The sequence below is a fragment of the Trichosurus vulpecula genome, chromosome 8 (assembly GCF_011100635.1).
Source record: "Trichosurus vulpecula isolate mTriVul1 chromosome 8, mTriVul1.pri, whole genome shotgun sequence".
Lineage (NCBI taxonomy): Eukaryota > Metazoa > Chordata > Mammalia > Diprotodontia > Phalangeridae > Trichosurus > Trichosurus vulpecula.
In genome coordinates, this window is record NC_050580.1 from 249280040 (window position 1) to 249295529 (window position 15490).

Below are 15490 nucleotides of genomic sequence, written 5' to 3' on the forward strand. Positions count from 1 at the left end.
GCTGTTGGAAGGGACCTTAAGATATTTTGTCCAGCAAAGAAACTGAAGACTCAAAGAAGTGACTTTCTCAGGGTCGTACATATAGTAAGAGTCAGGGTTTTAACCCATGCCCTCTTATTCCCAGTCCAGCACACTTTCCACTATCCCCAGTGTTTAAATTCACATCAGTTTCTTTATCTTCATAAATATCTCTCCCTCTGCCTAAAACCTCCCCTTCACTTTTTTTTTTTCTACAAGCATTTTTAACTCTAGAAACAGACATGAGAAATTAGAAAGCAGTCAGTAGTGGGAAGGGATTCCGTAAGGGGGGCTGCTACTTGGAAAGATAATCACAGAAGTAGGGTGTATGTAATGGGGCAGAAAGACCCCTAACAACAAACAGAATCAGTTACTTTGCTAAACTTCCATAACACGAAGGCAAGGCGAGCGCATTCTAATGGGGGACGTAACGTGCTGTGTTATGTACTATGTAGATTCAAGGTGTATTAGTGTAAATGGGAGGTAGAGAATTTCCTTCTCTGTAATCTTCAGAATAAGCAAGGAAAAACAGTTTATATATGAGTTTTATATTGCCTCTACAGAGAAGAAGAACTCCTATATCTGAGCTTCATTGAAGATGTAACGGATGAAATTCTGAAACTTGGCTTATTTTCTAACAGGTTAGATTTTTATTATGGCAATAAATGTATCCAGCTAAATAAATAATGGTATTATTTTTCAAAGCACTTTCAAAAATACATTGGCTAAATGTTAGTACCATGCTGCTGAAATTAAGAATGTATCCTGCTTTTCTTTGCATAATTCATAATCTACTATGTACTTTATAAATTGGTTTGTTTTTAGGGAGGGATCTGTTGTGTCGCAAAGAGATGTATCAAACAGATAAGAATCTGTTTAGTATCCTGGCAAGATTGGAATGTGTGAAAGTTACCATTTGAACAAAAAGAAGCATCATCCTTTTTACCAAATGAAGTTTTCTAGCCTTTCTCTAATAAAAATAATCAAATGATAATGTAAGTGGCATGTAGATGTAATTCTGCTTCTGGGAAGGCTTCATTAAGGCATTTGAGCTGGGTTTTGAAGGCTTTCAACAGTTATAGATGGCCAGGTAATTTTAGGCACAAGGAAATATGTGGGAGTTTTCTGGGGAACAGTGAGTATTTTGGTTTTACAAAATTTAAAGGATAAAAGGTGCAGTAGTATTAGATAAAATTGGAAAAATAGTTTGAGTCCAGATCGTGGAAGGCCACACAAGGAATTTGTCTTTTTTAAATGGGTAGCAGAAAGTTTTTGGGTAACATGATCAGAGCTGTGCATTAGAAATACTACTCTTATAGCATTGTATAAGTAACATGGAGGGAAGAGAAATTAGAGGCAGGTTGTCTAGTTGGGAAGATTTTTGCAAAAACTGAAATAAGAAATATAGTGTCACTAGAAATCAAAAGTGCTCTGGTCCCTACCTAAGCAAACCCAGAATTGAGGATGGTGGTAAATGCCTTTGGTATATCCTACCCTAAATTCCATTCACTGCTCTGTCATACTGGACGTTTAGAATTGATCTTTTGTTGACAGTTCATTTTTATCTTGACCTCTGCCTTATTTTCAGTGTATTGATGAATTAAGCATCATCAGGAAGGGAATACTGGGATGCTAGAATGTGTAAGATTTTTTTTTAATGGGTAAGTTATGAGAAGGAAGAGGAAGTGGGAGGGGAAGTTCAATATGACCAGAAAGTTTTGTGCCTGGGTGACTTGGAAAACGATATTACCTATAGTAGAAATGAAGTAGTCAGAAAGAAGATAATGAATCTGATTTTGAAAATGTTCTATTTAATTAATGTAGTTTCCTGAATGTATTTTTTTGCTTTACAGCCTGAAGTAAACATGTAAAATCCACAAGTACTTAGATCTCCAGATTGGGAAAAATGTCAGAACAGGGATAATATGATCCTTGTTTTTTTAAGAAAAACATGAATGAACAATTTCATTAATTAGTAAAACTACTAGTAAAGATTAATTTACTAATTACTAGCTATTTTAAAACATTACCCACATAGTTACAAAAACAAAGGCTTCTCAATAGTTCTTTCCAATCCTCTTTTTTTTTAGTTAATATGTGTATGTAAAATGCATACCCAATTGGATTTTGCCTTGTGTGTTTTAAGTTAATTCATTTTAAAACCATAACTTTTTTTCTTTGTCATTTATAGGGTTTTAGAGAGATTGTTTGAGCATCACATAGAACGAAATAAACATCATTTGGAGGAGGTTTGTTTTTTTTATAGTATTACTTTATAAAAATCTAAATAAATTATTTTAAAGGTTTTCTTTCTCCCTACCCCCCCCCCAACAACTATCCCCACCCCCATCAACCTCAGGGACCTTTATAAAACAGGCTTGGAGAAGATTTCAAGGGGAGCTTTCTATTTTTGCAGCTGTCACCCTATTCAGATGATGATGCTTTTTACTAGTGCTGCATATTTCAAGCTTTTGCTTAGATTCTGTAGCATGAAGAGCAAATTAATAAAATCGTTTTCTCCTCCTTAATTCCAGAAGAAAATGCGCCATATGCTTCACGTCTTGAAGGTCGATTTAGGCTGTACTACTCCAGAGGAAAAATCTGAAAAAATAAATGGTACCCTTAACGTGTCGAATTTGTTTGATTTTGAAAAGCTTGGAATTCCAGAAGAAATACAATTAACAGATGAAAATGAAATCCCAGTGTCTCCTTCCAAAAGCAAAGAATACCAAAACTCTCTGGATTTACAGGATAAAATTCTGGATGCAAATTTAACCCAGAAGGAAATGGCATCCCCTTCCTCAAGCAATGCCTCACAGCTCAGCTCTAAAGATAAGTGTTCAGAAGACAATGTTAGTGGGCAGGTGATTAGTGAAACAAGTCTTGAACCATCAGCACAGTCTGAAGAACCAAGTGTTTCCTACACCACCTCAGACCCAGTATCCCCTACAGAGTCCTTTGAAGAAGGTGACAATGACCTTGAAAAAACAGAGTCTTTAAGTGCTTTGGGTAAAACACACCTGGAAGAGTGTGTTCAAAATTCCATTAAGGAAGATGATGATCATGACACAAAAGAAGCAACTTCCAAACTCACTGAAGCAATCAATGAGCAATATCCCTTGGATAACTGATGTTAGTTAATAAATGCTCCAAATGGCTAGTGAATCATTCTTTGTCTGTCTGTCACTCTGTCATACTTTGAAACTGACGAAATATTTCATGCAGGAGAGTGAGTCTTCATAAATAGTCTGTGTACCAATGTGCCACAGTATTCCAAGCAATTGGAGAACTGTTGTTTCAGATAAAGAGGCAGCATTATCTACTGGAAAGTGACACAGGTCTGGGACTCAGGAACTCTGTATTCTAATCCCAGATCTGCCCCCAGCTCCACCTTGTGGCCATAAGCAAATCATCACCTTGCGCTCAGTTCTCTCATCTGTCAAGTAGGGATACTGATGCTTTTCACACAAAGCTCCAATGCCATGACAAATGTGGAAGTGTTTTTAAAACTTAAGTGAATATAAAGTAGGATTATGTTGATCTGGATCACTGCAGTAACTAAGGATGAAAATATTTCAAATGTAGAAAATAAAAATACAAATTTGATAAATTATGTGGGTTTATAATAAAGGAACCCCATTCCTACAAACAGTATTTATTTGAATGAAAATTTCTTTCCATTAGGAAAGTATTTTGCTTTAAGTACTAGAGTCAGGAAACCTCATTTCATTCAACTCAAATGTACATGTATTGAGCTGTGTATAGAAGCTTTTGTGAGACACTAGGGGAGATAGAAAGTTCCAGTAAGATTCTACCCCCAAACTCATTATAGTTTCATTCTGGTGGAATTTGATAATAGGGCAGCTGGGTGGCTTAATGGATGGAGTATTAGACTTGGGGTTTGGAAGAGCTGTAAATATGGGCAAGTCATTTAACCTCCATGAGCCACAGTTTTGCTTATTTGTAAAAATGGGGATAATAATTGTACCTCCCTAACAGGGTTGTAGTGAGGACCAAATGAGACAATGTATGTATTGTGTATATATGTATGTGTGTATATATAATGTATATAAAGTGCTTTGAAAACTTTAATGTGCTATGTAAATATTAGCTATTATTAATACCTCTGCTACTTCTGATAACAAATATAAAGTTAATGTCTATAAAGTACTATATGTTAGTTATTATTATAGGAATGATACAAACATATCTATAATGTCAAATATTGCATGTGTTAGGCACAGAATGAAGTGCGAATGAAGTGCTCAGTATGAAAGGTTGTATCACCAGTGCAATAGCCACAGTGGCTGCTATGACTATGCAGGTGAATTCTCAGGTTTGAATCACAAGATACAACAGACTCTCTTCGTTGAAGACAAAACCAAAACATTTATTCAAACACCAGAAAGCCAAATCCATCATAGCAACAAAGAAATCTATACACATTATCCATGCAGGGGGCACCACCATCCCCAGGCCTCCTTTCTTCAGACCTCCCCACAAACTCCCTTAAGCAAAATCACTCCCTCTCTCATTCATGCTAGCTGCTCTGTGTCTCTGCTCCCTCTCTTTCTCTCCATGCTCCAACTCACTCTGTGTCTCTCCCAGCTCTGACCCACTCCAACTCCCTATTCCACCTATTCAGCAAGCTCCTCCCACCACAGGGTCATGTGACTCAAGCAGGTCACATAGGCCTATGAATGGATGGGAAAGATCTTCCCATTCCATGAACAATACAGAGGTTAGAAGAGGAAGGGAGGAAAGGAGGTAGGGTATCAGAGAAGGTTTCCTGGCAGAAATGGTGTTTGTCTTGGGATTTAAAAGATGGGTAGGGATTAAACAAGCGAAAAGGAAAGAGAACTGTATTCAGATACATAGAACAAAGAAATTAAGGCAAGAAAACGCAGGGCATGTTTTGATATAGAGAGTAGTCCAGTTTGGTTGGAGTATAGAGTATATGGAAGAGAGTTCTGTATAAGACATGACAGGAAGATAGGATGGTGCCTACCAAAGTGAAGGTACATGAATGCCAGACAAAGAATTTGAAATTTCCTCAGGGAGTATGACTTGTGGTGAAGCACCTAAATGGCTCAGTGGCTGGAACACTGGGCCTGGAGTCAGAAAGACCTGACTTCAAATATGACCTCAGAAACTTAGCTGTGTGATCTTGGGCAGTTTTTTGCTTTGATCCACTGGAGAAGGAAATGGCAAACCACTCCAGTATCTTTGCCAAGCAAACCCTGGGGTTGGCATTGGCGTGCTATGATCTGTGGGGTCACAAAGAGTTGGACACAACTGAATCAACTACAACAAACGACTTTTGAGCCCATCTGTATAGAAACAAATCTATAAAACTGGTTCTCTAAATCTATGGAGGGGCACCTAGGTGGCTCAGCAGATAGAGTGCTCATCCTGAACTCTGGAAGACCTGTGTTTAAATGTGGCTTCAGACACTTAACTAGCAGAGCAAGTCACTACTAGGCAAGTCATTTAACCCTCTTTGTCTCAGTTTAAGGAAATAGCAAACCACTCCAGCATCTTTGCCAGGAAAACCCCAAACAGGGTCACAGAGTCGGATATGACTGTAACAACTGAACAAACTATATGTAGAAATGAAACATTCTAAATAGACAACTATAATTCATCGCTCCTTAGTGAAATTACCTCCATCTCTAAAATTCTATGCAGTACAAATTAAGATCATGATTACCCTTCTATTACACATTAGCTTTTTGGCCTCTTATCAGTTCCTTTAAAATTTGTCAATTCTTTTTTGAAGTGGAAACTTATTTAATGAGAATAGGAATGATGACAGACACAGACACTTGGAGAAGTTGTATAGGAACAGCTTTATTTTATTTATAGAGTGGAGCATTCTATTCCTCTCAAAACATTTGTGGAATTCAGCCAAATAGCATTTATGTTTCATGAATAGGGATCTTCCAATACACATGAAGAGTGCAGGTTTTTAAATTAAGAGTAATTGGACAAAATGGTAAAGTATCATGGCACTGGCTCTGGAGTCAGAAGATCTGAGTTCAAATGCTAGCTCTCCGCCCCTTACTATCTGTGTGACTTCAGACATATTACTTAACCTCTCTGTGCCTCAGTTGTTTAATCTGTAAAACAGGGATGATAATAATAATTGTGATTCTCTCACAAGGTTGCAAGGATTCAATAAGATAAAATATACAAAATGCTTTGTAAAACATTAAGTACTACATGAATAAATGTCAACTAATAACAAAACCAATCATTTTAATGTTACCTCATTCTCTGTGTAGCACAGCCATTCCATCCACTCATGTTCCTAGAATCACCAAAGGTACCATGCACCTGTATCAGTGAGGCAATAAACACAACGTCAATGATAATTGTGAATATGCCTATGTAGTTCTGTGTCGCAAAGTATGAGAGACTCTCCATAAAGAAGGTAGACATATAACACTTATTCAGACACCAGAGAACCGTATCCCATAACCAAATGTTCAGTTCCCACAGCCAGTTAGCCCACTTTGTCATAACAGCAAGGAACTTAAAACACAATATCACAACATGGAGCCTCGCCGTCCCAAAACCTCTCTGACCCTCTGCTGGGGTCTTCCCCAAACACAAACTCGCAGTACAGCTAAGTCAGCCTGTTCAGCTGTAACTATCACAACAGCAGCCATTAGCATCCATAACTGCTCGCTCGCTCTCCCTCTCTCTCTCTCTATTCCCTGCAACATAACTTCCTTTTCCTGTTAGGAAGCTGCTCCCACCACACGTGACTTAGGCTTCCCGTGGTGTAAGCAGGTCACATGGCCTATTAATGGGTGGGAAAGAACTTCAAATCTAAATTGCTATTATATTTGGACCCAAGATCTTTCTTATCCATTGCATAGGGCAATGAGAATTTTGGGATACCTGGTGTCAATAGAACTTTACATGACAATATAACAGGGATAACACAAAATAAGCATATAAAACAATGTCATCATTCCCCCCTTGAATGAATAGGGCTCAAAATCTTGGAGTAAGGGGTGAAGGTCTTGTCTTCCAAAGGTGCTTCCTGTTGAAATTGGACGGAGAGTTGTCCCTGCCCCAAAAGATAAAGAGTCCTATTCAAGAGGTCAGTTCTTTAGCAAGCTTGCATCTGGAACTCAGTTGACACCAGGTCCAGGGATGACACATCACAGTCATGGACAGGTCCAGGGGTGACATCCGAACACATCAGAGGGTGACATCTGGCTTAAGCGGTCAGGCATCGGCAGGTGGATGGTACTAAGCCTGCAGGAAACAAATCTCACAAATTTAATAGACAAAATCCCAAAAAGAAACAGACTATCATAGCCTCATTCACTATAGAATACATGAGTTAAGAGTACAATTTCATAATTCAGTTCTTCAGTCAGTCCATCATATCTGTCATTCCATTTTACCAGGGATTGTACCAACTGTTGTCTTGGTTCAGAGGTTTTGTCATTTCCATCAATGTCGATGCTTGTGATAGATTCATGTAGAGCAGAAACTCCACTTTTGCCTGTTTTTGATCTATTCCGAATATACCATTTCCATTTAATTATGCTAGCCTTTTGTGCCTGTCCAATTCTGTGAGATGCTGGGATGCTCGTTACCCAAGTCATAATCAGAATTCCAGGCCTTAATATCACTTCATGGCCCAGAGTCAGTTGTTCAGTCTCTACCAAAGTCCAATATGCAGCTAACACCTGCTTTTCAAAAGGTTTATATTATAATCCACATCAAGGTCATTTCCTTGACCAAAATCCTAAAGCTACATTTCGGCTTTGTTGTTTCTGCCGTAAACTCCAATTCACATAGTCATCTTATACAGTCACTTGTAATTCCACTGGTCCACTTTGCATAGGCCATAAATCCAGAGCCAACTGTATAGCAGCTCTGGCTTCTTCAAAAGCTTTACTCTGTTCAAATCCCCAATCAAATTCATATTTTTTCCTGGTAACTTTATATAAGGATTGCAAAATCTGTCCAAGATGTGGAATGTGGTGCCTCCAATATCCAAACTGTCCTATGAACTTTTGGGCCTCTTTCTTATTGGTGGGGATAGGAAAATCTTGAATCTTTTGTCAAGCTGGTGGGAGAATTTCTCACAGTCCTTTATTCCATTGTATACCCCAAAACTTTGCAGTTTGAGCTGGTCCTTGAATCTTCATTTCCCATCCTTTGCTTTTCATATGCTCAATTAAAAGTATCAAACTCTTCTCCACTTTAGCATTTTCTCCCTGTATCAAAATATCATCTATATAGTGGGTAAGCTGTACACCAGGTAACTTCAATTCATCCAAATGTTCAGCCACAATCCTATGACAGATAGTTGGGCTGTGCAGATATCCTTGTGGCAATTGGGTAAAAGTATATTGTCGGCCCTGCCACGTGAAAGCAAACTGGTCCCTTTGTTTGGAGTCTATTGGGATCATAAAGAAAGCATTGGCCAAATCAGTAACTGCGTACCAAGTCCCATAATATTTCTGGATCCTTTCTATTAAAGTGTCTGAACAGCAGCATACAAGGGAGGAGTCACTTTATTCAATTGTCTATAATCCACTGTCATTCTCCATGTTCCATCTGACTTTCCTACTAGCCATACAGGGTTATTTCAACGAGTGGTTGTAGGGACTCACACTCCTGCTTCAACATGTTCCTTTATAGTATTGGCAATTTCATCTTGCCCACCTGGCACATGATATTGCTTCAGAGTAATTACTTTAGAAGGTTCAGGTAAAGTGATGGGGTCCATCTTTACTTTTTGCACTAAAACTGTATTAATTCCTATCTTCCTTACTGCAAATTGATGTCTCCCCTCAGGCAAATTCAGTCATGCCTTTCAACATATCTGTTCCAATGATGTATTCAGGAATGGGTACAATGACCACACTATATTCTTTCTCAGGCAACTGTCCAATCTTCATCATTGGTTTCACTTGTTTGGCTGATATTTCAGCCCCTGCTAGTCCTGTGATGGTAATAGGAGTTCCAGGTTTAAATTTGTCAGTGTTTCCATAAATCAAGCTGGCTTCTCTGCCCCAGTGTCAATCAGTGCCCTAGTTATAGTATTTGATCCATTCTTCCAATATATAGTCAGATTAATATGGGGTCTATAACCGGTCTGTGGCTTTCTTTAATCTGAGCTGGGGCTCAGCCTATTCCCTAGTCTCCTTGAGAGTGTGACTCACTTGGATACAAGGGTTCAAGATCTGTAGGATATGTAGGGGCAGTTCTTACTTCTCTATTCCATTTGCTATTAAGCCCCTTATCTAGGTACATTTTGTATAGCTCATCAGTTGGAATACCATCTATTTTTCTAAAATCTACCCCTGCTTTCAGTAGAGCAGTAAACATTTCTCTTCTTGTCACTGTATTCCAACATTGAATCCGCTGGCCATATACCCTTCTCTCCCAAGGAAATGTATTATTTCCCCAGTCTTCTGAGTCACTTAATTATGAAATCTTATCCAGCACCTCCGAAAGAGAGTTCTCTACTTCTGCAATTAGCAGAGTCAGAATTACGTGTTTATAAGTGGGGAATGCCGTCTTAGCTATCAAATTCCTATGAGAGACTCCCAAGGAAGTTTCATAATAAACTTCAGCGTTCCCCATCATAATAGCAGTCTTCATTATCTCCTCATTTAACTTTCTCACACAGTCCCTAATTGAACACCAGGGTCTATCTGCAGTAGGCCACATAGTATCAGATGGATATTCTCTTTTACAATCAGCCAAAGCCAACAAATTGGTTGTTTGGTTAACTCCTTGCAAATGATAATTCCTAAAACCTTGCTGTACAAAAAAGTTCTGACTAATACTTATGAATCTCATACGATCCACGGTATCTACAGATGCTCCTGCGACCCCTTCCTCACTGATTCTCACCATCCAAGATATCAACGATTCTCCCATTCTCTGGGTGAACCTACTCAAGATGTCTGTGATTTTCTGCTGTGTAAAATCTTCCAAAACTTCACTGAACACAGTATTATGATCCTGTGTATCTTGCCTCCTTTGCTGTATGGGGTACATTTCTCTTTGAGAGTGTAGCAATCAATGTCTAATTGTCTATGTGAGAAGCACCATGCAACAAAGTATCCCCTCGTGCCCAAGGTTCTGATGTTGTATCCTCCTGTCTAGATTCTCTCTCCCTGCTACCATGGTAACCAGACTGGCGGCTAGACTCGACCTGGGCTGAACCGAGGTGCACTCTTGACCTCCTTGGCTTCCTCTGCCTTCTAGCTGAATTTACAGCAGTTAGTAGATTCCTGTTGTTCTACCACCTGAAATTCTCCATCTTGCTGTGGCATAGGAGAAGCACTCTCAATTGAATTAGCAGACATTTCAGCAACTGTCTGGGTCTAAGTTCTCTCTTGTAATAGTCTGTCCCTGCTTTCACATACGATACGATAGGCTGTGAGTAAAATCTAGCCTCGTCTAGAGATCTCAGTTGGCACTTCCTGTCCTGGCTCAACAGTAACTTCTCTGAGACATTGCTCCAAATCTCTAGGTCCTCCACTGTGTAGCCTCTGTTTCCAGTCTTCACAGAGACCAGTGCCTTTAGACCATTCCCTTGCTAGGGAGCAAAAGGTTACATCCTCCCATGCTGGGATAACCATTTCTTTCTCTAAAGCCCTTTTACCTCTAAATAAAAATCTTATACCTTGCGATCCTGTTTGTGATACCAAATAATGTATCAGTGAGGCAATAAACACAACATCAATGATAATTGTGAATATGCCTATGTAGTTCTGTGTCGCAAAGTACGAGAGACTCTCCATAAAGAAGGTAGACATATAACACTTATTCAGACACCAGAGAACCGTATCCCATAACCAAATGTTCAGCTCCCACAGCCAGTTAGCCCACTTTATCATAACAGCGAGGAACTTAAAACACAATATCACAACATGGAGCCTCACCGTCCCAAAACCTCTCTGACCCTCTGCTGGGGTCTTCCCCAAACACAAACTTGCAGTACAGCTAAGTCAGCCTGTTCAGCTCTAGCAATCACAACAGCAGCCATTAGCATGCATAACTGCTCTTTCACTCTCTCTCTCTCTCTCTCTCTCTCTCTCTCTCTCTCTCTCTCTCTCTATCTCTATCTCTTTCTCTCTCTTTTTCTCTCTCTCTGCATTTCCTGTGACATGACTTAGGCTTCCTGTGATATAAGCAGGTCAAATGGCCTATTAATGGGTGGGAAAGATCTTCAAATCTAAATTGCTATAACAGCACCCTCTCAGGTATTCTTCTGGGAATACAGAAATGGCCGAGCTAATGTGTAACAGTATAGTAATTGTGACTAGATTATTAAAGTGTTGGATTTGGTAGCTCCAGGGAAGAATAAGGAAAACTGTTCCCTTCCACACTCAGCAAGTGTAGTATTCCATTGCAGAAAAGAGAATCAAGAATAAGTTTTTATATCACATAACAGATACTTAATATTAAATTTGTTACCAAATTGAATGTATTAAGTTATAAGACAACTTCTTTAACAGAGATAACTTGATGGAGTACTCATTAGGACCTGGGTTCAAAGCCTACTGGGCTTCTAATACATATTGCCTACTGGACCTGCAGAAAGTTTCCAAAGACTACATATGTTTTAGAGCAAGTGATAATTTACATTAGTAGAAGGAATTTCCTCTTTACTTAAGAGTTCTCTGTATCAGTGAAATCAATAAATCCTACCTACTCCCCCTGCCCCACCGACCAAAAAAAAGCTGCTTTGTTGGTTCTCTGGATGTTTATGCAGAATTGAGATTAACAACTGGGAAGTCTGAGTGCCTAGCTCATCCTCCCCCATTTAGAAATATTCTTTATTTATATTTGTATTTTTATTTAATATTTAGAAATTTTCTTCCTAGAAAACAATCAAAACTATGGGGGGAAATGGAATATAATTGGAGAAAACATACTTTCTAAATTGTTCACCAAGAAGATAGAGTACTAATTTTTTAAAAAAATGCATTTTTGTAATCTAATGCTATAATGTTATTTTTCTAAGACTATGGAATAATCTTCGGATAAACTAATTCACACTAAGTGTTAATAACTGGCGACAACCCTTAAATTTTTTCCCTCAAACCTGGCTCCTTGGGTAGCTGTACTAAAGAAAAAAGCTAGCAACATGTTGAGGATGTTTAATATCAGAATTTTAGGCTAGTTAAGAAATGACAGGAGGATGAGGGGCCTTCTCTGTGCCTTTTAAATCAGGCGACCTGCCTAGTCTGTCTATTCATAAGGCCAACTATAGCTACAGAACTGCTTCTTAATTCCTGTTTGTGCCTGAGCTGCCTTTTGAGCTTCACATTATTAGATATATTCCTACGACCCATGTGTACTTGGGCAGTTCACTTAATCTCTCACTTTTAACTTCCTCACATATAAAATGAGGGCCCTGGATTAGATGGCCTCTGAAATCCTTTCCCTTCAAGCTACAAATCTATGATCCTAAGAATACCTCCTAGACCAAGACAACAGTATTTATGTCCTTAGCTGGTATTTGCTGAATCCTGCATTCTACCTGTCAGTAATACTCATCCAGTCCTTGACTCCACCCTCTCTCCCAGCCCAAAGACAGTCTTACTAAATTCTGTCTTTTCATCCATCTTAGAAACCTGTCCATTTGACTCCATGTCCATCACTGTCACCCTAGTTCAGACCTTCATTACTTCTTCTTTGGGGTATTTCAATAGCCTCCTAAACTGCCTGCATCTAGAAGTCCTTCCAATCCACTCTATAGCCAAATTTTCCTAAAGCATAGCTCTGATCATGCTGCACTTATTCAAAAGTTTTAAATGGTTCCCCATTGCTTACCACAGGATTAGGGCTAGAATGGACCTTTGAGGTCATTTAATCCAACTTCCTCATTTTACACATATAGGAACTAAGACCTGAAGGGGTTAAATGACTTACCTATGGTCATGCAGCATTTAAAAAACAAAAAACAGGATGAAGTCTCCTGACTCCAATGCCACAGTACCTACCATGCTGCGTCTCAAAGATGTAAGCTTCACCTAGTAGTCAAAGCCATCCATAGTTTGGCCTTGACCTAACCTAAGACTAAGTAGTGAGTAGTAATGTCACTACCCTCCCTACCGGCTAAGTACCCCAAGCTGCAACCAGTGGAGACAGCACAGGTGCCAAACAGACCCAAGGCTATTTTGTTGCCTCAATTTTAAATGCCTCTCTCCCAACTACCCTACCCAGCCTTGTCCGATTCCTACTCAAACTTAACAATCCAGTTCATATGATACCTTGTCCATGCAGACTTTCCTGATTGAGTCCACCAAAAGTAAACTCTCCCAGGGACTATCAGCATTTATAACCCTCCCCCCCGCCCCCATACTTCCATTTTTACCTTTCACTTATCCTTCACTTCTATTTATTTCTATGCGTTCATGTCGTTTCCCCAAAATGATATAGCTTTCTTGAAAGCAGAAGACTCTTTTGAGCATAGTACCTGGCGCTTACATACACACACACGTGTGTGTATATATGTGTGTGTGTGTGTGTGTATGGAGATTTTATGTATGTATGTATGTATATGTGTGTGTGTGTGTGTGTGTACATAGATATAGATATAAAATCTCCCCTTCTGTATTGTAACCTCCACCAAGTCTGGTATCATGACTCACTCATCTTTATATCTCCTTTGTAATTTCTTCCACTTAGGAGATATTCAGTATTGGTTGAATTAATGAATTCAAATATCCCCAGGCCCCCCCCAGAAAAGAAAACGTGGGGCTAAACCCAGACAACTGCAAATATACCCAAGGATCAATTGAAAGAGTACCCACCAATCAGGGCAGAAATCTAAGTAGCCACACAAAAACCATCAGTAACTTATTCAAGAAATATGATTTGCATACTAGGCACTAAAAAAAATACATTTTCATTGCCAAAAAACAAAATGCTGAACCATATCAGTATTGATGGTGCATTGATCAGTTTTTCCATCGTGACCCCATTTAGGGGGTTTTCTTGGCAAAGATACTGGAGCAGTTCGCCATTTCCTTCTCCAGCTCATTTTACAAATCAGGAAACTGCAGCAAACAGTTAAATGACTTGCCCAGGGTCGCAAAGCTACTGTTGGAGGCCAGATTAGAACTCAAGAAGGTGAGTCTTTCTGACTCCAGGCCCAGCACTGTGCCATTTAGCTGCCTGCGGTATTGAAATATTTCACTATAAATGAAACCAGAAGACATGAGGTTAAGGTAAATGAAAGTATGGCTCTCATGATCTCCTTGGAGAAGAAAAAGAAAAAAAAATTATTTTCACTGCAATAAACAAGAATTTATCAAGTCTCTATTATGTTCTAGGCACAATAGAAAGGGGGAAGAGGAAGGGAGAATGCAAAGATAGAATAGTCTCTTCCCCTAGGACTTCATGTTCCACCAAGGGGAATCCATGCCCATAAATAAGTAACTACAGGATCTATACAAACAATATGGGGGCAGGGGAAGCAAACCACAAATGGACATGTCAGGAAAGGCCTCAAGACAGAGGTGATAAGAGAGAGCACACAAGGAATGGGAGACAGCCTGGGTAAAGTAACAGAGGCAAATGTCAGAAAACCATGAGGAAGAACAAGTGGGCCAGGTTAGGCAGAGAAAAGAAAATGTAAACGGGAATCGTGTAATCAACCTGGAAACGGGACTGGAGTCAGATTGTGAATGACTTTTAGGGAAGTTTTTATTTAGCCTGAAGGTGATAGGAACCCCTGAAGCTTCTTTTTGTTTTGTTTGTTTTAAATAATGATATTATTTTTCCAATTGCATGTAAAGACAATTTTTAACATTCATTTTTCATAAAATTTTGAATTCCAAACTTTCGTACCCCACCCTAAAGCAGTAAGCAATTTGATATAGATTACATATGTGCAGTCATGTCAATCATATTTCCACATGAGTCATGTTGTGGAAGAAGAAATCGTTTGTGAAAAAATTAGTTTGCAAAAGGAAAAAATCATGAAAAAAAATAAAGTGAAAATTGTATTCTTTGATCTGCATTCAGACTCCATGAGTTCTCTCTCTGGATGTGGGGAGAATTTTCCATCTTGGCTCTTTTGGAATTGTCTTGGATCATTGTAGTGCTGAGAAGAGCTAAGTCTATCATAGTTGATCCTCACACAGTGTTGCTGTTACTGAACCACCGAAGCTTCTTGAGTAAAATGGCGGCATGGTCAGACACACCTGCTCTTCAGGCATGTAATTTTGACATGTGTGAAGGATGCATTGAACTAGGGAGAAAGGGAGACCAACAGGAAGAAGAGTTGGTGAGGGGCCTGGACTAGTGGGGTTCTAGTGTGACTACAAGTAAGGGAATGAGTGGAATGGATGTCCTGGAAGTAGAGTCCATAGATTTAAAAGCCTTTTGGTTTGTGTCCTTAATAAATAAATGTTTTTTCATGCATTCATTGGATATGAAGAGTGAAAGCTCCTTGTTGTGACTCCAGTTGTGA

At 39.1% G+C, this 15490-nt stretch overlaps 1 protein-coding gene across 2 annotated transcripts in view; it reads left to right on the plus strand.

Annotated features, from left to right (window-relative positions):
• Positions 1-4188, plus strand: part of SPATA7 (spermatogenesis associated 7) — a 66214-nt gene extending 62026 nt beyond the window's left edge. The window contains exons 9-11 of one of the 2 annotated variants that reach the window (XM_036737253.1): positions 582-659; positions 2210-2267; positions 2553-4187. In XM_036737253.1, coding sequence (XP_036593148.1) covers positions 582-659; positions 2210-2267; positions 2553-3149 — 733 coding nt within the window. In that variant the 3' untranslated portion in view covers positions 3150-4187. Of the gene's footprint in view, positions 1-581; positions 660-2209; positions 2268-2552 lie in introns of both variants that reach the window. The other variant, XM_036737251.1, reaches the window with a different exon arrangement.
• Positions 4189-15490: the final 11302 nt, after the last annotated feature.